This window comes from Genypterus blacodes, unplaced genomic scaffold, assembly GCF_046128005.1.
Source record: "Genypterus blacodes isolate CSIRO-AG114 ecotype Tasmania unplaced genomic scaffold, CSIRO-AGI_Gbla_v1 ptg000412l_1, whole genome shotgun sequence".
NCBI lineage: Eukaryota > Metazoa > Chordata > Actinopteri > Ophidiiformes > Ophidiidae > Genypterus > Genypterus blacodes.
The window spans coordinates 57,501-84,000 of record NW_027467184.1 but is presented as its reverse complement, the minus strand read 5'-3'; the positions used below and the strand labels follow the sequence as shown (position 1 = coordinate 84,000).

At 51.7% G+C, this 26,500-nt stretch overlaps 1 protein-coding gene across 3 annotated transcripts in view; it reads right to left on the bottom strand.

The window, feature by feature from the left end:
- sema6cb (semaphorin 6Cb) overlaps positions 1-26,500 on the bottom strand; it is a 106,104-nt gene that overhangs the window by 29,631 nt on the left and 49,973 nt on the right. For 2 of the 3 annotated variants that reach the window (XM_076138855.1, XM_076138857.1), the window contains exons 3-13: positions 16,509-16,711; positions 13,187-13,301; positions 11,949-12,006; positions 9,022-9,078; positions 8,294-8,395; positions 4,087-4,177; positions 3,292-3,414; positions 1,881-1,969; positions 1,398-1,615; positions 505-636; positions 145-300 (exon numbers count right to left, since the gene is read on the bottom strand). In XM_076138855.1, the coding sequence (XP_075994970.1) occupies positions 145-300; positions 505-636; positions 1,398-1,615; positions 1,881-1,969; positions 3,292-3,414; positions 4,087-4,177; positions 8,294-8,395; positions 9,022-9,078; positions 11,949-12,006; positions 13,187-13,301; positions 16,509-16,653 (1,286 nt within the window). In that variant the 5' untranslated portion in view covers positions 16,654-16,711. Of the gene's footprint in view, positions 1-144; positions 301-504; positions 637-1,397; positions 1,616-1,880; positions 1,970-3,291; positions 3,415-4,086; positions 4,178-8,293; positions 8,396-9,021; positions 9,079-11,948; positions 12,007-13,186; positions 13,302-16,508; positions 16,712-20,470; positions 20,633-26,500 lie in introns of those variants that run through there. The other variant, XM_076138856.1, reaches the window with a different exon arrangement.

Sequence of the window (26,500 nt, the reverse complement as noted above, 5' to 3'; positions counted from 1 at the left end):
AATGAGTTCCCTCAGTGTGAAAGGAGCAAAGTGAGCAGCACTCAGGACGCTGCCATCATCTCTGAGAGAGCAGACGGACCAGGAAATAAGCTTTGATAGAAATGAAGGGGGAGAATGGACAGGAAGCTGAGGAGAGTGTGTTACCTGCTGGTGGTGCGGGTGAAGTACGGCCGGTCGTTGACGGAGGGGACGGACTCGTCCATGAGCGGGTAGGACTTGATGAAGGTCAGGGTCTCGTCGGGGAAGGTGGTGGACGACTTGTAGGACGCCGCCGAGCCTTCGCCGGCGCAGCAGCCGGGCCTGTTGGGGCGACGCAGCGGGGAGGAAGGAGAGAAGGAGCAGGTGTGGGAACAGAGGCAGATGTTTTGTTAGAGGAGGAGAAGAGCAGGAGGGAAAACAGGTGTGTGTGGCGAGGCGACGTGTGCGCAGAGCGACACCGTCTGACAGCAGCTGAAGACGGCGCTGTCAGACGCACACACGGGCGCCGCCTCAGACGTCTCTTACCGAGGCTTGGGGACCTGCTCCTCAGCCACCGGCGTCCAGGCCGACTCGCTGTTCTTCTGCTCTTTGAACTTCCCGCTGAAGGCCTTCTCTATGTCGTCCATGTAGAACGCACACACGGCTGAACCGGTGATGCTGCAGGGGGAGAGAGAGAGAGAGAGAGAGAGAGAGAGAGAAAGGGGGGGAAGGGGGGACAATCATCACATAATCCCCTCGTCCAAAGGAACCATCTGCTCTTCAAACGTGACAAATTATTTAATCGCAAACGCACAACATTAACCAATGTTGTGCGTTTTCTTTATTGCACTGCATTTCCTGAATCAACCACCAAACACAAACACATCGCACAACCTGAACATGAGGTCACATTTGATAATCATTTGATCATTCTGATTCCATCACACACACACACACATACACACACACACACACACACACACACACACACACACACAGCTATGAGAAAGCACTCAGAGCACAAACCTCAGCCAAGGCCAAACGTTTCTCTCCCCGTTGCCAAAAGCTGCATTTATGTGTTTACACGCTTGATAAATAACAACACACACTTTCACAGACGCACAGTGAGTGACCTCTGATAAACTCTGTAACAGTCAGGATGAAGAAGAAGAAGAAGAAGAACTAGCATCGTCTCAAACACACAAGCCGCTGCCTCACACTATCGCCAACAAAGTGCAAAGAGCCCGCTGATTTATTGGACGCCCTCTTTGTGTTTTAGCGTCCCCTGACTCGGTTCCTTCAAGATCCTGAGTATCAACATCAGGATAAACCAAGGACCTGGACCTGAACTTGGATCTGGACCCGGCTCTGGACCCGGATCTCTCCCCATCTCCACTTTATCACCTTGCATGCAGCTGTGGTCTTCCTCTCTCCCGTACCTGTTAGCCTGCGTGGTGAAGACGCCCAGCACGGCCGGCCGGTGGTTGATCTGCAGCACGTTGGTCAGCGACTGCAGAACATCAAAGTAGAAGAAGGAGTCGCCGGGCACGGAGCAGTTCAGCCGGGCCTTCAGGAACGACGTCCAGTAGCGCTCCAGGACCCTGGGGGAGCCGCCGTTGTCGTTCTTGCAGACGCGCGCCACTCTGGAGAAAACCACCTGAGGAGGAGGAGGAGGAGGAGAAACAGGGAGAGACGCTCACGCTAACAGAAGTCTCTCTCTGGTCTGATTGGTAAACAAAGCAGGTTTTAGCAGCGGGCGCTCCATATTCAGCAGCACTTAGAGCTCTTGTAGTCATGTGTTCTGCATGGAAAGCAATCTTGTTCTACTTCATTCCACTCAGGAGCAACAGAGCTGATCTCACACACCGCTAGTCTAGCTGTGTCTCCGCCGCGGGTTGGAATTACTAAAATCGGCCCCTCACCTTGCCGAGTGTAGTGTACTCCACCGCGATCTCGCTGAAGAAGAAGTACACGTAGTTCCCGTACTCGATGGCGTGGAGGAAATGGGGCTCTGAAGGGAGACAAGGAGGAGAGGATGTGCCTCAATCACACACACGGGCAAATATTGCTTCATTTTCACAATGACAGCGCGGCGCAGAAGAGCCGAGGCTGGTAAACACAAACGTTCTCTTTGGGAAATGGGTGCAGGAGGAGAGGCGGAGGGACGGCGTGTTCCAAAACAGCAAATACCAATATCAAGGAGGAGAATGAGCAGAGTCACAGGGATCACAGTCGCTCTGCCTGAAATAACAGAAGATGCCTTAACAGAGAGAGAGAGAGAGAGAGAGAGAGGGAGAGAGACAGCGAGAAAGCGAGACAGAGAGAGAGAGAGAGAGAGACAGAGAGAGAGAGAGAAACAGAGAGAGAGACAGAGAGAGAGAGAGAGACAGAGAGAGAGAGAGAGAGAGAGAGACAGAGAGAGAGAGAGAGAGAGAGAGAGAGGGGCAGAGAGAGAGAGAGACAGAGAGAGAGAGAGACAGAGAGAGAGAGACAGAGAGAGAGACAGAGAGAGAGAGAGAGAGAGACAGAGAGAGAGAGACAGAGAGAGAGAGACAGAGAGAGAGACAGAGAGAGAGAGAGAGAGAGACAGAGAGAGAGAGACAGAGAGAGAGAGAGACAGAGAGAGAGAGAGACAGAGAGAGAGAGAGACAGAGAGAGAGAGAGAAACAGAGAGAGAGAGAGAGAAACAGAGAGAGAGAGAGAGAAACAGAGAGAGAGAGAGAGACAGAGAGAGAGATAGAGACAGAGACAGAGAGAGACAGAGAGACCGCGAGAGAGAGAGAGAGACAGACAGAGAGAGAGAGAGAGAGAGAGAGACAGAGAGAGACAGCGAGAGAGAGAGACAGCGAGAGAGAGAGAGAGGCAGCGAGAGAGAGAGAGAGAGCGAGAGAGAGACAGAGAGCGAGAGAGAGACAGAGAGAGAGACAGAGAGAGACAGCGAGAGAGAGAGAGAGAGAGAGAGAGAGAGCGAGAGAGAGAGGGAGAGAGAGAGAGACAGCGAGAGAGAGAGAGAGAGAGAGAGAGAGAGAGGCCTCATGTGGCCTTCAGGGTCACTAACAACACGTTCACTTCACTAAACCACATGGTCGTATTTTCAGAGTGTGATAATATTCATGAGGAGGAAGAAAAGAAGAAGAAGAAGAGGAGAGAAGCTCGTCTGGAGTTTGCAGGCAAACACTGAGGCCGAGTTTGTACCAAAGCTTCACACTCATAGCTGTCAGCCCAAACAGTGGAGGGACTTCCTCTGGGTAAAGACAGCAACTATCCCCGTTCCCTGTTTTCCCAGCGCTACTGCCGAGTCGTCCGTTTCCAAACACCTAAACGCTCCCTCACCTCTCAGCCACTTGGAGTCGTACTTGACGGTGCGGAGGACCGGGCTGCTCTCTCCCAGACTGCGATAGATCACCGCATCGCTCGCCAGGAAGTCCGTCATGGTGGCCGAGTAGAAATCGCCGCCTGCAGGTTAAAGGTAGAAAAAACTTAGTTGAGGTCCATATTGTGGGAGGAGCCTAAGAAGCAGAACATGTCACATCCAACAACAGGCCTTCCTCCTCGACTGCTGAAGTCAAACTGTCATCTTCACACACTTCACTCTTTATTTCAATCAAACATTTCCTTTTCCAGCTTTGAGGTTTTTCCCAAATCCCTGGCCTGGTTTACTCCTTTACGGGATTGTGCAGACTGAGTGAAAACAGGTAGAGCTCTGCAGGCCAAACCACATTCCTCTAAACTCTGCGAGTTCCAACTAAACCCTGGTTCTGAGCTCGGCCTCCAGCAGACGCGGCTGCAGCTCCCTGAGGTTCCACTCTCAGTGTGAAGCCAAGTGCTGATTGGTTCAGCCTGTAACAATAAGACTATGAATAATCCTCCTGCTGTACGTGAACATCAGCCCGGCTCGTTACAACAACACATCTTCATCCTTAATGACCTCCTGGTTCACTCTGTGCACGGCAGCGTTCCATTTAAAGATACAGCCCCTTCACAGTAATCAAGGTCAGACGTGAACAGATGTGACGGCAAAAGAAGTTGTGTGTTGTCATGGGTACGCAGGATGCAGCCGACCCGGTGTGGCTCCGGGAGATTGCGTCGCGTGGAAACAGAGAGGAGATCAGTCAGTCGCCGGCTCACCTGCAAACAGGCCCACGTTGGACTGGCGGGACTCGAAGGGGCAGCGAGCCTGACCCACCACCTCCTCGCCGTCCTGCTCCAGGGTGGACATCTGGGTCAGAGAGGACACACACACACACACACACACACACACACACACAGAGAGGAGGCTTTATTAGGGCCTGCAGCGGTGTAAGCACAAACCTGATAATAACAACATCACTGTCTCAGGCTTGTAAACGCTCCGGGTCAAAAACAAATTTGTTCCGAAGCCTCCAAAGTCTTTTATACAAGCAGGGAGGAAAAAAAAAAAGGAGGCGTATCAAATCAAAGCGCCGTAATAAACGACAGCCGGGGCGTCGTAAAGATTAACTTTATGTGATCTGTGTTCGGTGCAGGTGGGGTCCATAAACGAGGAGAAGAAGAAGAGGAAGAAGAAGAAGAAGAGGAAGAGGAAGAGGAAGAAGAAGAAGAGAGTTTGAAGTCACGCAGAGAAGAGCAGAATCTCTGAGCCGCACACGTTTAGCTGCTATTCTCTGACCTGCTGTTAACAAGGCTGTAAAGAGCTGATACAGGGAAACTGTGTGTGTGTGTGTGTCTGTGTGTGTGAGTGGAGGGCAGAGGGGGAATCATGCAGAGCAGCTTCAACACACACACACACACAGTTAAGAGACCGAGGGTTGACGATGCGGCGGTGACGTGTTGTTGTTTTGTTGTTATTCTGTGACGTGAACCAAACTGGGCGAGGGCGGACATCATAAAAGAAGAAGAAGAGGACGAAGAGGAAGGAGCAGCTCAGCACATCTCTGTCTCTGTAAGAAGTGAAGCCGTGGCTGAAAGTGGAGTTATTAAAAACACATTTCTCCATGCAGCCGTTTTTTTCTAAGACTCATTTGTGTTTTATTCCAGTTTTTCACTTTAATCTCCCGAGACTCCGGCGAGTGGAAGAGTCGATTTGCTCCTGGAGCAGGAATCAATCCAGACTCATCTGAGCCTTTATGAACGATCGATCACCTTACAGGTCACACATCACAATGTTTACTGGCTGCTTTAGTATTCACACTTTGTATTGTCGTTGTAGCTGTGATTTGTGTGTTTTGTGCGTTTTGTGTGTTCTCACCACCAAGCACGTCTCACTTCCAGTCAACTCCTTCATCTAAACGGTGAGAATCCTCTCCCTCCTCTTCATCATGACTGTGATCAAAAGTCTCCATTTAAATCAATCGACTGATCGACTGTGTGGGCGGATCTATGAAATTTAACGATCACAGACGGCTAACGAGCAGTTTAACATGCTGCGGATCTGATTCTGACTTCAGTGTGTGTGTGTGTGTGTGTGTGTGTGTGTTTGATCATGTAGATGAGGAGAGGAGAACACGGCGGCGTGATGCTGCAGCTCTGACTCCACTGGTTGACATCAGCAGGACTCCATCAGGGCAGCAGCTTCACATTCCCTTGCTTGTCTTGATGACATTTTGCTTATCTGGGTCGTTCTGACAACAAATGCCAACAAAATGGCAAGAATTAACCCTTTATCAGCGCCGACAAGAGGCCGATTGTGTCTCCGTGTCTCAGCGTTGCGTAAAGCGCCGCGATTCTCTATTCATGAGGGAACGCGAGCGCAGCGAGGTGACGACCCCGAGACGCCAAGAGGTCATGAGAACAAGACGCCCGACAATGAATCAGAAACAACCAAACGTCAGCAGGACAAGCAGGAGCTCACTGTGGCGCTCAGCATCGCATATAATACAACCTTTGATTGTAGAGCCTGAGTTGTAAATCTACACAAACGTTTCCTTCAGGTGTTTAGTGTGTTTGCGTACATGTGACCTTTAACCTTTACTGGTGAAGTCATGCTGGTTTCTAGCAGCCACTCAGGGGTCTGAACCCGTAAGTCCCCTTAATGAGTGCTAATGATCATTTCAGACGCAGATCAAAGCTCCAAACGGTTCAGAATCTGACCGAGCCTCTCATCGATGACATCGTGTATTTCACTGGAGACAGCGGTGAGTCCTTCGTTAGCCAATCAGAGCGGAGCGTTGAACGGGGCGGCGCGTTAATTAGGACGCAGTTACCGGGCGAGCAGACGGAGACAGATGGACGAGAAGCTTCAAGGTTTAGATTTCACAAACGCACGTCGAGCTCCGTTTGTGTTGTGCACGGCCCAGCGCACGCACGCACACACACACACACACACACACACACACACACACACACACACACACACACACACACTGTGATTTACACGTCCTCCTGCTTCCCCAGCTGTCCGGACAGGCGTCTCCTCTCCAGACCAGGGGGGGGGAAGAAACAGAAATGTGTGTGCGTGTGTGTGTGTGTAGGAGTGTGAGGAGGGATTGAACAGTAAATCAGCTGGTCCTCGCTGCAGGGCTCCATGACAGCGAGGCGATGAAGTTTCCACACTCTGCAGGTCAGCAGCCGCTCTGCGCCGCTCTGTGTCGCTCTATTCTCCTCCGCCGCTTGAACATTTGGTAAAACACTTTAAGCTTTATGAAACCAGAAGAAATCCATTAAACTCTGGCGAGCCATCCATCACAGCCTGAGCGTTTACGGGAGGTTTCCCCGTCGCCTCACACCGCAGATCCTGCTCAGCGTAACTGAGTCTGACAGCCGCCAGCTACACCTCCGCCAAGGAGGAGCCAGCTTTCACACGATAGCTTAGCCGGTGTGTTTTCATCTTTAACACGTTCCCTCCCTTCTGTAACCTGACACACGCCTGTACATCACCACCGCCCCGTTAACGCCTCGCCTCAGCCCCTCGCCGTCTCCTTACCCGGGCGATGAGGTCGCATATCAACGGAGGAGGGCGTCAGTGTGTACGAGAGGGAATCACACGTCAGCGCCGCGATTAGTATGAGCCCCGACACTCAACTCCTCTGTGAGATCAGATCTGAACTCAACACTTAAATAAACAACATCATCAACTGAGACGGCTTCACACCGCTACGATCTAAAGCCCACGACTGTCTGAGCGTCAAGACAACCAGTTATGTTCTTCTTTTACATCATTTTCTCTTCCATTAACTAAAGTAATGATCTGATTTGTTACTTTCCTCTTTAAGAGCTTCTTAAAGGACAAATGAGCCTCAAACACGTTTCCTCTGCTCGCGTCTGAAACAAGGTCGGGTTGTTTGTTTACATCCCTGAGAAGTGCTAATTTCTTTCTGTAAATAGGTAGTAGTAACAGCTCAGGTGTGTGTGTGTGAGGTGTGTGTGTGAGGTGTGTGTGCGTCGGTCTCTCTCTGATAATTGATGTTGTTAATTCTTCCTCGTTCCATCGACCCTTTTACTCGATCGCAGTGAAATGAAACTATTCCTCATTCTGCTGGCCGTTAATGTGGAGGCCCTAAAGGACCCCCCGGTGCTGATGGTCAGGACCCTGCGGCGCCGCCTGGCAGGCCAACGCATGGATCAGTAAACGCCAGAGAAGGAGAGAGCTGCGAATGTTTAAGTCTTTCCAGCTCCTCGGTGGATTTGGGTTTCCTCTCTGCAGCGTTTAGATTTACGGCCTGAGCTGCGGGACTCATCCTCCTCATCCTCTTCATCCTCCCTCCTCCTCTAATGGCCTGCTGTGAATCACGCTCCTCACCCGTGATGTCACCTCCGGGGCTCGGCAAAGACACGGAGTCACAATGTGTCGGCCTGAGCTCAGACTGTGGGAGTTTAGCCTAGCCGCCGCCTTAGCTCGGATGCTAACTGTGCCTCCGCCTGAGTGTGTTTTCACTCAGCGCACAGCCTCTCCTCACACATCACTCAGGACAACGAACAGGAGATGTGGCCAGATGCTGACGGCTTCTCTTCCTGGCAGGGATCAGACTTAAATCTTAAACTCTCTCCTGGTTCCCTCCCTCCTCCTTCCTCCCTCCTTAAGAAGCCGCTTTGTTTGCTCTCTCGCCATAACTTGCGCTTCGTCGACAGATTCACATTTGTCTATGATTCAACATGAAGCGTTTGAAGTCACGAAGCGTAAATGAACATCCACGCAGCTAAAGAACACGTTCATCAGACGTCTCTCTCCCTCCGATTGATCAGTTACTTCCTGAGCCATGAGTTGAACCGACTACTTTGTATCAAGTCTCAGTTACCACATGTAAGTGTGTGTGAAGCTTCAGCTCATGTGAGTGTGTCCTGATGGAGCTGGTCGGCTCTGTGATGGCGGCCCGGCAGAAGGAGGAAGCGGCGGCCGTGACGTCGTGCTCAGTCTCACCTTGTAGTTGCGGCAGGTCGGGTTGAAGGCGTTCGTGCCGCAGGCGAAGAGCGTCTCATCGTTACGCGGCACCAACACTTTGATGTAGTTATAACATTCATCCTGTAGGAGAGAAAGAGACGCTGACGTTACTGTGCAGCAGACACACACACACATAGGGACACACACGCACACACACACACACACACACACACACACACACAGTGTTTTACAGCTGTTATCATAACTCTCAGGTTTCTCTGGAGCTCAGGGGAGGAAGACCTTTTGCCAAAACCTCCAGTCGGCTCTGAACTGACGGCTGTGGCACCGACTCAGATAAACTACCTGCACAGCTTCACCACACACACACACACACACACTCTCTGTCTCTGTTTGTGTGTGTGTGTGTGTGTGTGTAAGGAAATGAAAAGAAGGGGAAAATAACAAATCAGGGGAAAGCAACCGAAAGAGAATGGAGAGAGAGAGAGGGAGGGAGGGAGGGAGGGAGGAACACAAAGAGAGATAGAGGGAAAGAGCAAGACAGACCCATGGAGAGAGAGAGACAGACACAGAGAGAAGGAGGGAGGGAGAGAGAGAGAAGGGCAACAGAGAGAAGAGAGAGAGGGGGGTTCACGGAAAGGGAGACAAAGAGAGAGAGGAAGAGAGTGAGATAGAAACATAGGGAGAGAGAGAGAGAGATAGAGAGAGAGAGAGAGAGAGAGAGAGAGGGAGAGTGTGACTGCACTCACGCTGTTCTTCCCCCTCACTGTGCACTTCTCCACGTCCTTCGTCTTCCATGTGAGTTTCTGAAAGCGGAGCAGACAAACTGTGAGCAGAGAGAGAAGCTGTTCCTCCATCGCAGCTTCAAGTGCCATCAACAGGCAGAAGATCAGTCACTACAGGACAATCAGCTGGAGGCCACAACCACAACAGACACACACACATGAGGCAGGCCTGTGGGGAGGGGGGTTAAGGGGGCGGGGCCAAGGGGGAGGGGCACCTGGACTCCCCCCGGACACACCGGCCGCCATCAAACCATCACATAGGATAACTGCACATCGTCACGGGAGCGCACACACACACACACACACACACACACACACACAGACACACACACACGCACACACACGCACACACACGCACACACACACGCTTCATTATAGCGGCGTGGGTCGAGCGGCGGGCCGTTATAGCAGCAGATCCATCAGCTGGTTAACGAGGTCTGTGTGAAGGTTTACTGCTCCGCCCGCCGGCTCACCGCTAATTTACTGAGCTGGAATTCACTCTGAGTTCATCAATAACGCCGAGGATGCTGGGAGATGTCGGAGCGGCTGACACTCATTCCCGGTCGTTTGCGCTTTTGTCCGCAGCGACGCGGGGGAACGATGTGAGAGCGGAGAGCGGGGTCTCAGCGGACAGGGGCCCTGCTCTCTGCTGGGGGTCTCAGCTCCAGAGAAGTCCAATGGAGGTTCAGATTCCCATTCTGGTTCTCATTCCCAATGTAGCCTCTGCATCTTTTAACCCTTCGGCTCATCTCCAGGAGGCACACGGAGCTTTGAAGGAGCCGAGGTTAGACTGAGCTCAGCCTGAGCCGACCCCCCGCAAGGAGCCAGAGAGGGTCCGCCAACAAATCTGGATTAGAAGGAATAAAAATGAATCCAGAGACGTCCAGCAGTGTGGAGAGCTTCTCCCTCGTGGTGCTGCTCTTTTATTTCTCTCAGCCCCTCGTTGCTTCACGATGGCGTCTGTACCCACGTTTTCCTCTCAGCTTCCCATGCCTCAAACGCAGGAATAAGCCCCAACATAAACAATCCCCTCAGCCGCTGCGGTGCCAGAGAGCTGGAGTGAAGCGTGCTGACTCACCGCTGCGGCTTCCTGGCACAGCTAAATGGGACGCAGCCATCGTTAATGCGGTTAGTAACGCCTGAGCTTCTCACTAAAGCGTCCTCCATCACAGAGCGCCACTTCCTTCACGGGTGGGAATTTACTTCGACGTTGTCTTCATTTACACAGCAGGTGAGACCGAGCACCGTCTCACACACACACACACACACACACACACACACACACACACACACACACACACACACACACACACACACACACACACACACACACACACACACACACACACACACACACACACACACACTCCTGCAGGCCAAAGGTGGAGTGACTGTGTGGTTTCAGGAGAGTGAGGCGTTCAGGTGCAGGTGCCACCTCAGGAGAGTGAGGCGTTCAGGTGCAGGTGCCACATCAGGAGTGTGAGGCGTTCAGGTGCCACATCAGGACTCACACAGCCAGTGACCTAGCCCCGCCTCCATACTGATGACATCACGCCTCCACAGTAGAAATACAGTCAAAACAGTGTCGGTGTCCATGACGACGTGATGTCAATGTACACGTCTACACAACAACACACACAAGACCGCACACACAAACATGTCCCTCAAACGCTCCCATATACATTAAAGCTTCAGTATGCCGCTCTCACACACACACACACACGTTTCGTGTTGCGGTGGCGGCGTGTTTTATCTCCGCGTCCCGGCCGCGTGACAGACTGATGACCTGTCTGCGGCCCATAAAGGAGCGGTGATGGATGGAGGCGGCTGATAGAGAGGCGGCGACAGAGGGGAGCGATGGCGTCGGGCGGGCGAACACGACAGACTCTTTGTCATCTGATTTAACACGCGGCGTCCGTCCCTCCAGGTCCTTCACCGGGAAACGTCTCCGCTGCGACTTTGTGAAGATCTGACAGGATTCGGTGAGGAGTCAGCATTATGGAAATAAGGCCCTCCCCCTCCGCCGCGCTCCATTTGGTTTACTAATAATTACTTATGGCCGCCCGGCCCGGGGAGATCAGTGAAGGGGGGAATGTGAATGAGGCGAGCTGTGAGAAATGGAGAGCGGCTCCCGGAATGAGCCGGAGTAAAGGAATGGATCCGTGATGAAGAGGACGCACCATTTTTTCCGGAGATATGACTCAGTCACACACTAACGACCTCGCTCAGATGGATAACGGGGGATAGGAGTCAGAGTGCGGCGGTGGTTTACGAGCGGAGTTTGAATATTTTCCCTCTCAATCTCTGTCTCTGTCACGGCGAGGCGGCGGCTCTGAACCACGGAGAGACGACGCACGGCAAACATTCAATATCTGGGATTTCAGGTAAATATGTGAGGAACAGACGGGCCGGCGCCGCGTCGCCCCTTTGCCTTTTCATTTCTTTGCGGCACCGTCGGCGGCAGAATCAATAAGTTTGATCTCCCCGACGCGGAGCAGCGGCGTCATCGGGATGAATACACACGCTTCAGCCCGATCTGAATGCGGCCAAACACACGGCCCAGTCTGAGAGGGGGGGGGGGGGGGGCTTTATTTAAGAGCAATCATGTCTGACAAATGAGAATCAGATAAGAGCGAGCGCGGCGCCGCAGCAGCCCAGAACGCACGCCTGGGATGGAGAGGAAGTGAGAGGCCGGATAAGACTCACAATGAGACACAAACATCAGCTGAGCAGCAGACCGGCTCCCTCAGCTTTAAATCAGAACATCACCGCAGACACACACAGATCTAGTCCCTGAGACGCTGTTGTTGGTTCTGTACTCATGCAGGTGTTGGCGTGTCCACAGGGGGGCGGCGTCACTACGTAACCACGCAGACGGCGGACGTTCTTACCTGCTGAGGGACGATCTGCTCGGTCGAGGCGGCCAGATTGACGGCGAACACGTGGTCCCTGCAAGAGAGACGGGGAAGAGAAGAAGAGTCAACACATCGCACCAGCTCTGACCTCTGACCTCTAATCTGTGGAGCTTCACTATGAAACGCCGCCGGGCTTCAACCAAACACACGTGAGCCTGCTGAGCGCCGCTGAGAGCTGAGGGGCAAAGTTTCAGGCTCAGTCAAAGCTTTTACCGCAGAGGAGCAGAGTGAGCTGAGAGTTTCCCAACTATTGATGAAACCGGGATGAATCACTTTTGCGGAGTCGAGGCGAGCGCTCTGTCGGGTGCAGCGGAGGAAAATAGGAAGTCCATTTAGGGGCATTAGGGGTCTCTGTACCTTTCTGGCTTCTTGGCAGAGACACGAGACGCACAGCATTCTGGGACGGAGCCAGAAGAGTCTTTTTAGTTTTGCGCAATTAAAATGAGCAGCGGAGGTTCTGGCTCCGGCCCTGGCGTGATTAACCCTTCACATGTTGATCCAGAGAGACGCCTTCCTCCTCCACCTGCTGCCGGACTGTCAAATTCACGTTTCATCTGTCAACTAACGGCAGCGACTCCTCCCTCCTGCTGTTAGCGCAGTTTTGGTAGCTTGGCCTTGGTAGCGCTCGCCTCTTGTACTTCTGTTGTACTTTGTGTCCCTTTGTCCCTGTCAGTCTGCGTCTCCGTCTGCCCTCCCTGTTAATCTGCTTTCGGGACTAAATTAAAGCTAAACAAATCAGCAGATAAACAGAGGCCTGACTGCATGCATATGAGCTCAGACGGGACCGGGGAGGCTCCTGTGGGGATCCGAGGGTTCGGGGCGGTGAAACCACGGACACAGATATGAAGATAAACACAGAGCGGAGAGGAGAGGGAACAACAAGCGTCTGTGCATTCAGAATAGAACTCACAGCCTCACGTATAGAGAGAGGACGAGATGTAAACGCAGGATTAACATATTCTGCTCCAATGCAACAACGACAACGGGATGATTTATGTAAATTCATGCCTGCTGCATACTCAGGGTTCATAAAGGAATGAACCCAGAATATGCAGCAGGCATGAATGAAACAAACACATTTACAGCTTTAGCTACAGACGGAGTCCACATTAAGATACGGGCAGGAAAGTGAATGTTAAGTATGAAAAGGGATGAAGAGGATGAGGAGACAGTGTGTGTGTGTGTGTGTGTGTGTGGGGGGGGCCCAGACTCACCGGGCAGCGATGTAGAGCATGTGGTTGATCCTCAGCATCCTCTGGAAGTCGAGGCCCAGGCGCACCGTGTCGTTGTCCGACATGAGGCCCTGGAAGTTGGGGTAGAGGTACGAGGCTGCGGGAGGAAACACTTTGTTTACATCTCCATTTATCTGTTTAAGGGCTCGGCTGCTGGATCTGCAGTAAAGTAAAGGTCCAGAGTCTCCTGGCTGCAGCCTCATGAACAATAACCTCACAGTTACACTTCCATTTATTTCTAAGCTGTCCAACAGTCGGCGCTTTTAAAAAAAAAAGCAGCTCATTTTTCAATTCCACTGTGGAGAAAGAATCAGATCCAATTAATCACAACAATTACACACACACACACACACACACACACACACACACACACCCACACACACACACACACACACACACGGGGAGGAACGTGGCTCCACATTTATTAGAGCAGAATGGAAAACCTATTAAAAATGATACTTATTTTCGAAACAAAACAGCAGCTCAAGGTCGAGCAACACGGAGACGAAGAGGAGAAGAAGAAGAAGAAACGCAGCCAGCAAGGAGACGCTGGTGTCAGGGAGGCCAGCCGGATCTGAGCGGATCTGAGTGGATGAAGATGATGATGAAGATGATGATGAAGATGATGAAGATGATGAAGAAGATGACGATGAAGATGTCAGCAGCTCACTCTCCAGGCTCCAGACAGTAAAGATCTGCATCCAAACATGTAAAGAAGCCTAACCTCAGAGCTGATATAAGCTCCTCCTCCTCCTCCTCCCTGGATGTTCTCTCAGAGTAAAGTCTGGGCTCAGCACCGCCGTGCCGCCTGGTGCCCTCCAGGCTCCCATCTGACCCGGGCTGCTGCTGAATTAGCAACCCCCCGCCAGAAATACAGCCCAATCTGCAGCCGCGCTCTCTCTCAGCAGGGAGCCCTACATCCCCCGGCCGCTCGTCTCCAATCGACTGTTCAAAGATTTAAAGTCCTAATGATGGCCGAGCGGCGGACCCTCGCCGCGCCGCCGGGCACAGAGACTCCCAGCGGATCGGCCATTTTCCCTCCTTCGCCAAATGAGATCTGCTAATTACTCTCCAGCACTTTCACTCTGTTTAAAGTTGTTGGTGCGGCAAAGGAGAGCGTCGGCCACAGATCAGCGCCTTTGACGGCCCGGGGTGCAGGTGAAGGTGGAGAAGGGACTTCCTGTTGTTTCACACACCAGGTGCATCAATAACAAAGATCAATGTGCAGAGTTTGGACTTATTCTCCTTACAGAGGAGGAACTTCTCATGTCTCTGGGCTGGATGTTGTTTTTCTGCCGTCTTTTACCTGAGGAGCTTCGGGCGTCTGGTCAGCTGCTGAGATGATCCAGATACTGTTTGTACCACAGGACCTGGGCGCACAAGGAGCGCCGGAGGGCCTGGCCAGGGCAGAGGAACGTCTGGAACATGTAGCTGAGCCTTCTGCTGAGCCCAGATAAGAGGTGAGGAAGGGGCTCAGCATCAGCAGCTGTCCGGGGGTCAGAGGCCGTTTGTGTTGTTTGTGGGCGGAGCCGAGCGGCGCCTGCGGCTGCCGGGGTCGAGAGCCGGGGTCTCGGTGGCAGCGAGCCAGGCATCCTTCCTGTTTTGTTCTTGTTTGTTCCCCTCCCTGTACTCTCATCTCTCTCATTGTTGCTCTCTGTGCTACATTTGCGTAATATTTTCATCATCAAAGTGAACCTGTTTACGTCTCTGTTGCCGGGAAACTATTTTGATGCTCACTTTGATGTGTGCGGCGAGAGGACAGAGGACGGGACTGTGTGTTCCAGCATGTGGCATGAAAATGGAATAATACCCAGAGATGATTAAGGAGCTACTTTACACACACACACATCCACCGCCGCTCGGGGAACGACAATGGAAAACAACACGGCTGATGATGTTCAATCTGAGGGACGGCCATCTGCATTCAGACTCTAACTGCTGCACGGTTTTGTCTGTTTCTATCTGATCGCACCCATTGATCCCTCCCAGGCTGAGCCGCTGTCTGGATTCACCTGATGGACAGAAACTCAACACACTCAGCAAACAGAGGTCTCACCCTCAGCTCACACTCTGCAGCTGATTCAATACCTCTGCAAAGCTGAAGCTCTTTCCTCTCTCTGCACCTCCAATACTACAAAATATCAGTAATGGACTTTCCAACACATTATTGATCACATTCTGCCGCCTTGTGTCGGAGGGAATCGGCATAGAAACACTGAGGTGAGTCACAGGATAGAGAGAGAGAGAGAGAGAGAGAGAGAGGAGCCGGGGCCCTCAGGATGGCGATGTATTACCATACATTACCGAGGCCTGAGAGGCGTGCGGGGCCTTCTGCCACGCTGTCACCTGCTGGAACCGGGAGGTGACAAATTGCTCTCATTACACCTGGGAGGGCGCTCCACATATAGGACTATTAGTGCAGCTATTCCTGCTAATGGTTGCGTTACTCTCTTCCAGATAGATCAATTACAGCGTGTGGGCCGCCGTCCGGGCCGCCTCTTAAATCAATTATGGCCCATTACGTTCACCGGCCGGGACCTCCTCTGAAGACCTCCCCTGTGATTGGGTGCCGGTGATGGGTCCCTGTGGGGGGGGGGGGGGTCAAACTGCTCAGTCAGTCAGAGTCTGATCATCTCACATCATGAACTCTGGTGTTTAACTCTGTAGAAGTGCAGTTTGGAGAAGTCTGATTCATCCGGCCAGAGCTGCAGGAAGAGCAGAGCAGCCAGCAGACATGACAGTGCTGCTCTATACTGGTGTGTACTGCTCTATACTGGAGTAAACTGCTCTATACCGGTGTAAACTGGTGTAAACTGGTGTCGCCTTGGTTCCGTCTATAAACCGACTTTCTTCCATCTGCTCACTGTTCCGTCCCATGGAACCCAAGCTCCACATGTCCTTGTGCTCCCTGTGTCAGCGAGGACACTTTGGTTTCGCCCCACCAGCAGAACGCTTTGTGTCAAAGGTCAATGCTTCTGCCGTCGCCCTTGATCAAGGCAGTACAGTGTTGATGTGAAGTGAGTGTCTAAGATGGCGCAGGTGAAATGCAGAGGACACAGGAAGTGAAACTGAATTATGATGATTATGACTGCTACTTATTAAGTTACAACCTCTGAATGTATCCTGTACCATCAAACTCTGGGTTTCAGGTTTATTTTCTTTATGTTTCTGTTGTCGTCGCCAAACATCAACACGCCGCCACATCACCGCCGTCTCTCTCCAGACGCCTCTTGTGCGACCCTCGTAATACTTCTCCATCACCATGGCAACACAACACATAAGGAAGCGGAGCGGGGGAACTTACTCTCTCTCCCCACGGTGCCGATGGGCTCCAGGTCTTGGGGGAACGGCGTGGCGCCCGAGGACGGCCGAGGTAAGACGGCGGCCAGCGTCAGAGCCAGGAGCGCCGAGGCAAAGGAGGGCCGGGCCGAGCCGGGCTGCAGCCTCATGGTGGCGGGAGATGAGGCTTCACCAGGAACACATGGCCCGCAGCGGCTTCACCTCCACCTGTGAGGACACACACACACACACACACACACAGAACACACACTCACAGTCAGTTCCTCCTGCAGCTTCAGGTTTGATATCACAGCAGAGCAGATCCATCATCAAATCAATCAACAGAGAAGGAAGGATTTCTTTATTGGGACATAATCTGATTGGACTTCTAAATGACTCGTTATCTTTATTATTATTATCATCGATCGTCTGGAACTCTTTGCTAATCAGAAAGGAGAAAAATATTTGTGATCCATATTTTATCAACTTGGAACAGATTCCAAATGTAATCAGTCGAAACAGAAACCTAAGGCTTCATCTGCTGGTTTGTATTCACGGCGTGCGTCCGGACGCTTTGTAATCACTGTAAACATCTACAACAACAATTACATAATCAAACAATGACATCGGCAATGTGTGAAGGTGGCAGCTGAGCTTCTATTAGCATGCGGCGCATTATGTCAATGCGGCGATGTGATGGAGTGCAGACGGAGAGAGAGGGAGAGAGGGAGAGGAGCAGACGAAGAGGCGGAGAGGGAGCGAGGGAGGACAGGAAGAAGGACGCAGGGACGTCCTGATCGTCACGGTGAGGTCACCTGATCATCTATCAAGGTCAAAGTTTGACTGCAGGACTTGAATGTGACAGAAAAAGAGCTGCCAAAGAAACTAATCAAGCTAAAATGGCTCAAAGAGGAGATTAAAAACTGGAACTTAGTCCAAAAAATACAAAATAATAAATGTAAAAAGTGATGTAATGTCATGTAAGCAGACGTCCAGCTGTGTGAGGGACAGGAAGTGATGCAATGTTTACGACTCACAACAACACAGCATCATGTGCCAGGTGTGTGTCATGAGGGTGTGTCTCCACTCTGTTTAATAACACACACACACACACGCACACACACACACACACAAAAGAAGAGCGAAGCTGCGTGACACCAGATGTCAACCGCCACAGCGTCTGTTGTTTACAGTCGCTCGGTTGCTCCACTTAACACAAACGTTTGTTTGAACTTGGATTTGATTTATAACTCTAATGGAAACATGTTTAAACTCATTTCATCCTTACCAAATGTTTGGTGCGTTTCTTCACTGTATGTGTGTGTATGTGTGTGTGTGTGTGTGTCCTTGGCTACACATGTATGTGTGTCAGTGTAATAAAACACAAGGATAAAAAAACCCAAACATCTTCTTGAACACATAAAACAGGAATAGTGGTGACATCATCCCGGTGACAGCCATCAGCACTGTGGTTGGTTGGGCCTGAATGCACACACACACACACACACACACACACACACACACACACACACAAACACACACACACACAGGCGGATCGCAGCCATGGAAATCCCTTTGTTTTGACTAATTCAAAGCGAAACTCAAGGGCACAGAGCGGCGAGCTGCCATCGAGCAGCAACAAAAGCACAGAGCGACACCGCTAACAAGAGTGAGCAACAGAAAAGTGGAGGAGAAGAAGAAATCACCGCACAGCTGAGACCGTCTGACAAGTGAAGACAGGAAACTGCCGTCCACAAAACAAACAACAGCCAACGCCAAAACACAGCGACGCGGTGAAAAGTTTGGATCGAAGTTTACAGCAAGTTTCCATCTAGGGAACAATTATGACTTGACGTCCTGCGGCGCCGTAATGTGGAGAAATCCTGCTCCTCACATCGAGGCGCCATCGCACAAGGAGGCAGATGAAGGCGGGGAAATCTCCTGAAACTGGACTTGGACGAGGCGGCGGCGGCAGCGGCGGCGAGCTTATTGGGGGCAGAGTGCCCTCCTCTTAAAGCCCGACATGATGAGCCGCCGCTTGGCAACGACACTCGGGCCACGCGGTTTTTAAGTGGGAGCAGGAAATTAAGTAAACAGAGACATGAACTGTCATTAATACAGATAACGGTCTGCCTCCTTTATGAGCGGGGACAAAGCTGCTTTTAGCAACGAGGTCAAGTGAAGAGTGCAGCTACATAAATCCAGGAGAGTGTGTGTGTGTGTGTGTGTGTGACTAACAGCTTGTGCGGCTCCGTCAGGCTGCACCACCACAGCACACCTGAGGGACTAATGGGCTCTTATTTATGTTAAGGAGGACATAAAACTTCTATAGTGTTTTCCTCATTTCAGGCATCCATTTTGAAACCTTTGTAACGCTTTAATGTGCAATAAAGTCACCGACCCACTTCTGCCGGCCGAGGCTGAGGCTGCAGCACCGTTGCGTCCGCTCAGATCCACGCCATTTACAAACAGAAGCAAACTACAATTACACTCCAATCATGCCAATGAATACATTTTTCAAACGTCCCCCTGTAGGCTGAAGGACGACTGAAGCCTCCGTGTGTGACAGAGCTCAGCTGCATCTAGTTACTAATTAAATCAGACTGTATTGCAGAGAGGCTGGAGGTCAGGACTGAAGCTCCCGCGGTGTGTGTGTGTGTGTGTGTGTGTGTGTGTGTGTGTGCCTCTGTGCTGCCCCGGGGCGCCCACAGAAACGACCCAGCGGAGCGACGCCGGCGCCATCAGCGCCGAATTCTGCTGCACACAACTTTCATCTCATCACAAATACGTCTCTATCTAATACGAGAAGCCTGCGAGGAAAACAACACGAGCGCCGGATGAACTTTAGTTAACTTAACACAACAAAACAAAACTAACAGAGCAAACAGCTGTAAACTGCAGAATGCAAACAGTCCCAGAACGCAGAGATCAAATGATCGCAGAGCCAAGTTGTTTTTGTGAATATGCATAAAAAAACATAGCAGCGGACGGAGGCACATCTCTACTCTTTTGGGGGAAGTAAAGAGGCGATCATCAGACAAACGGTGACTCGTCTAAAAAACAAGCTAACTCCAGTAGCAGCGTTTGAGCGGGAACATATGAGGGGAGAAATATGAGATTCCATTTCCAGCAGGAGCGGCGGCGGCGGCGGCGCAGGGAGCATAAAGCCTCTGATGTGTTTATTACTGCGAGCTTGCTGCAGACGTTTTGCAGGCTTTACAATATTAAAAGCAGAGGAGCTCACTTAAGCTGCGAGGAGCTACGCCAGGATTAGACCAGTTAGCGGCTCGCCTCCAGGTCCTATCAAATCATTCCGGATTAAAGAAAATATTGGCGCAACCATAGCACTTAGAGAATCCTTTCACTCCACACAACAGCGCGGCGCGGCGCCCGTAAACAACCTTCCCTGCACGCCTTTTGCTGTAAAACCAGTTAGTTGGGACTGTCACGCTGTTTTCCAGAGACGAGGCGTTTTGTGAAGGGGAGTCGGCTGAACGCGAGCGGCGCCGCGCGATGATGTAAAACAAACTAATAAGCTGTCAGAGCGGACGACTCAGGGCAGGACGCCGCATTAGCATATTAGCTTTGAGAGTTATGTTCACAGGACCTGAGCATGAGAGATAAATATTCCTCTTTATTACAGAGCTTTAACCTCATATCACCGTCACCGGGTCCTGCCGGGACTCTACGTACATCTGGTTAGGTTGAGCTCCTTGTGTCTTTTTCAGTTCTCCAACAATGTCAGCCTCGATTATGCAACACACAACTCAGACTCACAAACGCAACAACCACTCATCCTGACTGGAGCAGAGACTGAAACATGTTTAAAGTTCATCAGCAGCAGCAGCAGCAGCATCATTAGAGTATAAATCAAGTCTTTGCTCATAAAGTTAGAGGGATCTGTTTGCTGTCATGGCTATGAACACGCCGTCAGGATAAAGAGACTTGATCTCCATGTTGTCCTGTACTAAAGTCATGGTTACTCACAGGTCCATCATGTAAGTCAGACGTCTGCAGCTGCTATAACGACCTCATCTCTTTTTTGTCTTGCAGGTGCATGGTGGATTCTCATAAGACATTTCCTCCGCCTGTTCCAAACGAGCCGTCTGACATTTCGTCTCTCAGTGTGACTGATAGTGAGAGAAAAAATGTAACAAAACAGCCGGGCCAGTTTGTGAGAATGAGAGGAAGAATGCAGGCACGTAAGCAGAGACGCCTGCAGGCTCCCGAGGCCCAGCCGGTGGAACAGGCTGCTGGGAGGCTTATCTTGTTTGACCTTTCTCAGGCCGACTGATCGCCTCAGCAGACGCACCGCCGCCGTCCACGTAACAACGCGTCCCAGACATGTAGACCTTTTTTAAAATCCAACTTGGCGTGAACATGACTGTGTGAAGTATTCAGTCTGCAGAGGGAGCGCTGGGCTGATGAGCCGGCAGCTGTCGGTGGGAAATAAACCCTCGCTTATCCCATCGCTCTGTGTTCTCCGGGTTTGGATGGTTTTGATGTTAATGAAGTGGACTTGTGGAGTCACGGGGGACACACAGACAGTTGGCGGCTCTTTTGGAGTGAAGGGGATTCTGGGCCGCTGAGGGCGAACCATTGATTATCTGACATTCATTCACATCGCCCCAACAGGGCCGGCTCTGTGATAAGACCGGGTCCTGACGGCGTTCTGAATGTGAGGCCCCCCGAGCGAGGGCAGGGATGAGACAATCCTCGGCTCGCGGGCCTGAAAGGGAAACTTCCTCCTCTGCTGCGGCCCAAACCTGATGACAACAAACATCCAGGCCAAACTAATGGGACTCCAGAACGCCAACCGTCCCTCCTGATGGACGCGAGCGGAGCTGTGGAGTCGTTAACGTTAACGTTCATAAAGACGTGCGGGTGAATGTTAATGTTGCTCCTCCACACGCCGGGGCGGCCATCACACCTCCATCAAAAACTTTAAATGATGTGAAGTGTGAAGAGTTTTATCCTCTTGCAGTGAAAGCAGGGGGAAGTTATTTTAGTCACACATCAACACCTGCTGCACACAATTACACACAGCACCACAATCCTGAGTCTGTAACCTGGAAGACCGAAACCAAGACGCCTCCACTCATCACCTCAGAGCGCCACCCTCACTCTGATCACCTGGACGCTGACACTGTATCCATGGTTACGTCATAAACACGATAAGTCTTTCTAAGTTGTGTCACTGAGTCACTGGGCACCAAACACAACAGGTGAAGTCCTTAGCAGTGACATTTCTCAAACCAGTCCCCTCCTGCTTGAGCGCTTGTTTGGCTCCCTGGCAGGTCTGAAGGCCTCACGGGGTTAACAGAGACTTATTATCACAACCCAGACACACACACACACACACACATAAGATGAATATAAGTTTGGTAGCGATATCAGATAGAAAAAAAGAACACTTCCAGCTTTTTCCTGGCAATAAATCCTGACGAATGTTTTTGTAAGCTGTCAAAACAAAATTCAGGATGATTTGATTTGGCAGAAAGGAGAACAACACATGATAGAAATGATCCATAGTTATAAACAAGCGCTCTATTGTTCAGGCTGGAGACATGAGGTCTGCTGGGGGGGAGGGGCGGGGGGCAGGGGGGGTAGGGGGGTAGGGGGGGGTTCATCAGGCCTCCAATATCTGCTCACTATCCCATGACACCAATCACACCGCCCCATCATTACCCACACACACACACACACAGGCGCTTTACTCCCGGCGCTCCACTTCTCCTTGTGGGCCGACACTGCACAAACACCGCCGACATACAAACAACATGATGAGCACACGGACTGGTTTACTGGAGGACCATCACACAGGCGTGAGTGAGCATCATTAGGCTCTACACACACACACACACACACACACACACACACACACACACACGGCCCTGCAGCAGTCACTTCCACTCTCCGGCTCTCGACCTCTCAGACAGGAGAAAACTTTTGCTAATTAGATTTCCAATGGCTAAACACGAACACGCCGTCGAGGCAAATTGGAATCGGGCCGGAGGAGCGCCGGGCAATAATTGGGAGAACGTCCCCCGCAGGATGCAGAGGTGGGCGGACTGTACGGCGCCCGGGCTGCAGCAGGGGGCGGGGGCAGATGAGTCCTACAGTAGTTAAGGCCCGGGTCCAATTAAGAATGCATTTAAAAACACTTCTAGCCGCCCGCTGAGGCTCATCGGGGGCAGCGCCGTGCACACTGAGGTGCCACTGAGGTGCTGCTGCTGCTGCAACGCCAGCAACAACATCTACATGACATCACCGCTCTCCGCTCACCTCAACACACAAGCAAGCAAACAAACTTCTCACTCCAGGGCCATCACACGGCCCTGATGTGAGGTCAGAGGTCAAGTTCATCACCATCCAGGCCTGAAGGCTCCATTCTACCAGTCTGACCTCTCTGCTGCTAATATGCTGTAGAACCTCATCAACAGGAAACCTCATCTGTGCCGCAGGGAAGTCATCAACCATACAATCCTCCTCGTCTCAATGTTTTGGATTAAAAAGTGATGAAATTCATTTGTTTGTTTAAAGCGTGGAGCTCAAACTGGACCAGGGTCTCTCTCAGTCAACACAGCAGACTGACAGAGCCCAGTTGTCACCTACAGCGCCCTCACAGATCACATGACACCACAGCAAACCTCTCTAATCTGCTGTCATTCCTTCTGAGACTAAAGGAGAAATATGTTCAGCACTTCTGCGTGATCCTTGTCTCTGTTTCCTGCCTCTAAGTCGTCAGTCAGCATGTTGTTAGTCTCGCTCTGCCCCGTGTCGTCTCTTCAGATTTCCATCTTAACGCGTCGACGCCCGGCGACTCAAACTGCCATAAATCAAGTTCGGTGATGAAATATTGCGTGAACCTTATTTTGGACCTCTACTGTAGAGGAAGAGGAGGAGGAAGAGGAGACGAGGAAAAAGCGATGCCGAGGAAACTTTGACTCTGACGTTGGATAAAAGCTCAGGATAGTTCAGCGTGGGCAACAAACGGCGTGGCTCAAGAGGCCCTCGGCAGCAGCAGCAGCAGCTCTGAGAGCATTAGCATGAGAGGAGGAGCAGGAGTGACGGCTGGCTTTGTGCCGTTCACCAAGAATAGAAAATCAATGGTCCCAGCGGAGCCTTAGCTCCTGGATTAGCATGTCAACTGTCTGCTGTCAGTATAATGTAGTCTCATTCTCCACCGCCACGGCGGGCCGAGGGGAGGTCGTGACCCCTCCTCGCCATCACTGCCACTCGGGTCGGTGGCAGGGGAGAGGGGCTTTAACCCCGCCGCCCGCAGAGTTCAGACAAGTGATGGGTCATCCTATTACGGAGGACATGGAGTGTCACCCCGCGTCAGGCTCCTCTTTTCTCCCCCTCGCACCGAGAATCCCCGCGCTTTCCACTCCGGCCCCGGCAGGAACGCGGCGCCGTGATTGATGTCGGAGTAAAGCCGAGCTGACGGCCAGCGTCAACAAAAGTTCTGAAGCCGAGACACGGATATTGGCGTCTTGCTGAACGGCCTGTGCCCGGGAAAGAGCGAAACCTGCCCCGGCCCCGGCCCCGGCCCCGTGGCTTCAGGGATGGGGTTTCACTCCTCGTGCCTCCAGTCCAGGCCCTGAATCCAGGACGGCGCTCTGCTGGCCAGACTTCACACAGAGGGATCTATGGCAGAGACACCGAGACGGTACTCTGATCGATCTGGATAACCGCCGCAAGCTTCATCCATCGTCTTCGTGTCTGTTTGCAACACGGGGGGGAGGGAGAGGAGGAGGAGGGGGAGGAGGGGGATCAGTCCTGCCTCTTCTTCATTTGTCAGCCTCCTCTTAATTATTCAGATCCATCTTCACGCAGGTCTGTAATTCTCTGACTATTCGCCGCTTCCTGACACGCCACCTTCACTCTCCCAGGGTCGTTCCTTATCGTCCGCTCCACTCCGTCCCGGGTCGCCCAATCAAACGTGTCGGATTAAAATATGCTGTGGAGCGTCGCTGCTGTGCCCCCCCCCCCCCCCGCTCCTGCCCCCCCCCCCCTCCTTCATCTCCCTCTCTCTTCCTCATACATAAAAGTGAATGTTAACTACCCATCTCTTCTCCCCGTCCCCCTCATCAATAATTCAGAGTGTTACTGAGAAACACTACCTGAACCCTGTATTGACAGAAATCCAAGCACTGTCATTCCCTCAAGGGCGTCATAATTGGATACCCCCGAGGCTGCGGCGGCGGCGGCTGCTGCTGTGAGGCGCAGAGCGAGAGGTGAAGGCGGGCGGAGAGGGTTGTTGTTTTCTGTAGTTTTCTCTGTGCGCTTCTATTTTTACATTTCTATTTCAGGGACTTCAACCGACACACGACGGCAGACGTCAGCCACATTATCGACTCACGCAGCGTCACTGGGGAGCGTTCAGATGTGGGGAGAGGAAAGGGCTTCAAGGATCCCAACTCTCCAGAGCGGGATTCCGAGAGGAAATAAGAGGCTTTGGTGCCCGCACGGCGCGGGAGAGGGAAACTCGAGGTCACGTGTCCTCAAAGAGACACGCTACATAGATCCATGACCACAAGCCTCAGCTCCTCTACAAGAAGTTTAGTTGGATACTCAGATACTCACCTCTGACCTTTGACCCTGAACCCTCTGTTTGTTGTCATGGATCTCTATCCTATAGTTACTCTGACCTTTGACCCTGAACCCTCTGTATGTTGTCATGGATCTCTATCCTATAGTTACTCTGACCTTTGACCCTGAACCCTCTGTATGTTGTCATGGATCTCTATCCTATAGTAACTCTGACCTTTGACCCTGAGCCCTAGTTACTCTGACCTTTGACCCTGAGCCCTCTGTATGTTGTCATGGATCTCTATCCTATAGTTACTCTGACCTTTGACCCTGAGCCCTCTGTATGTTGTCATGGATCTCTATCCTATAGTTACTCTGACCTTTGACCCTGAGCCCTCTGTATGTTGTCATGGATCTCTATCCTATAGTTACTCTGACCTTTGACCCTGAGCCCTCTGTATGTTGTCATGGATCTCTATCCTATAGTAACTCTGACCTTTGACCCTGAACCCTCTGTATGTTGTCATGGATCTGTAGCCTATAGTAGCTCTGACCTTTGACCCTGAAGCCTCAGTATGATGTCATTGGAATCCAGGAGATTCGTTGAGCTTTTATTGTGGAGGGCAGAACTCACGTAAAATCATCTCAACAAGGCTCAGACCTTCCAGACGCTCAGAACATTCTGTAAACCGGCCGCAGCATCACTTTGTAAAGTTTCATCAACTGGCAAAGCAGCAAGAACAATGAAGCATGAAAGATCAAATCAATAAACCAAAAATTCTTGGGTCCTGCATCTCCAACGCCCTGCAGCCTGAAGCAGGGGGGGCGGAGCTTCAGTGGAGATAAGAACACGAGGAAGATATTTGTTATTACCCTGAAACCAAACCTCTAAAGTAAATTCCTGCCTCTCCTCTGTAATCTTCACACCTTAAACGTGGGCGCAGGCAAACTCTCTCTCTCTGCCTGTGTGCAGCAGAGAAACACGACACCTTGGCTCCGGCGCCGCGTTCTGTACTCTGCCCCGCCTCAGAACAACAACAGGGCAAAGGGCTGAAAGCAAGCAGAGACCCCAAACACCAAACACATCACTGTGATTCCCACAGATCAGCTGACCCCCTAACAAGGACCCCTAACAAGGACCCCTAACAAGAACCCCTAACAAGGACCCTACCAGGGACGAGGAGGGAAGCAGAACCCCAGCACATGCAGATGATTTTCAACAGACTCCTGGCAACATGAGACACATTTGCTTTAATGCACCGAGGAGAGAAAGCCAGGGAGGAAAGGTGCATCCTCCCGGTTGCCAGGAGATGAGCTTCCTGCGGCCCAGGGAGCGGCGGCAGCCAAAACAAAGCGGCTGCAGGTTTTTGGAAACGCTGGCTGCCTCCCAGAGGAGCAGAGGGAAGTTCAGGGTGAAGGGAAGGAGGAAGGACGGAGCTAAACTGTTTGTCAGCTGCTTTTCATCTCATTTGGCATTATGGG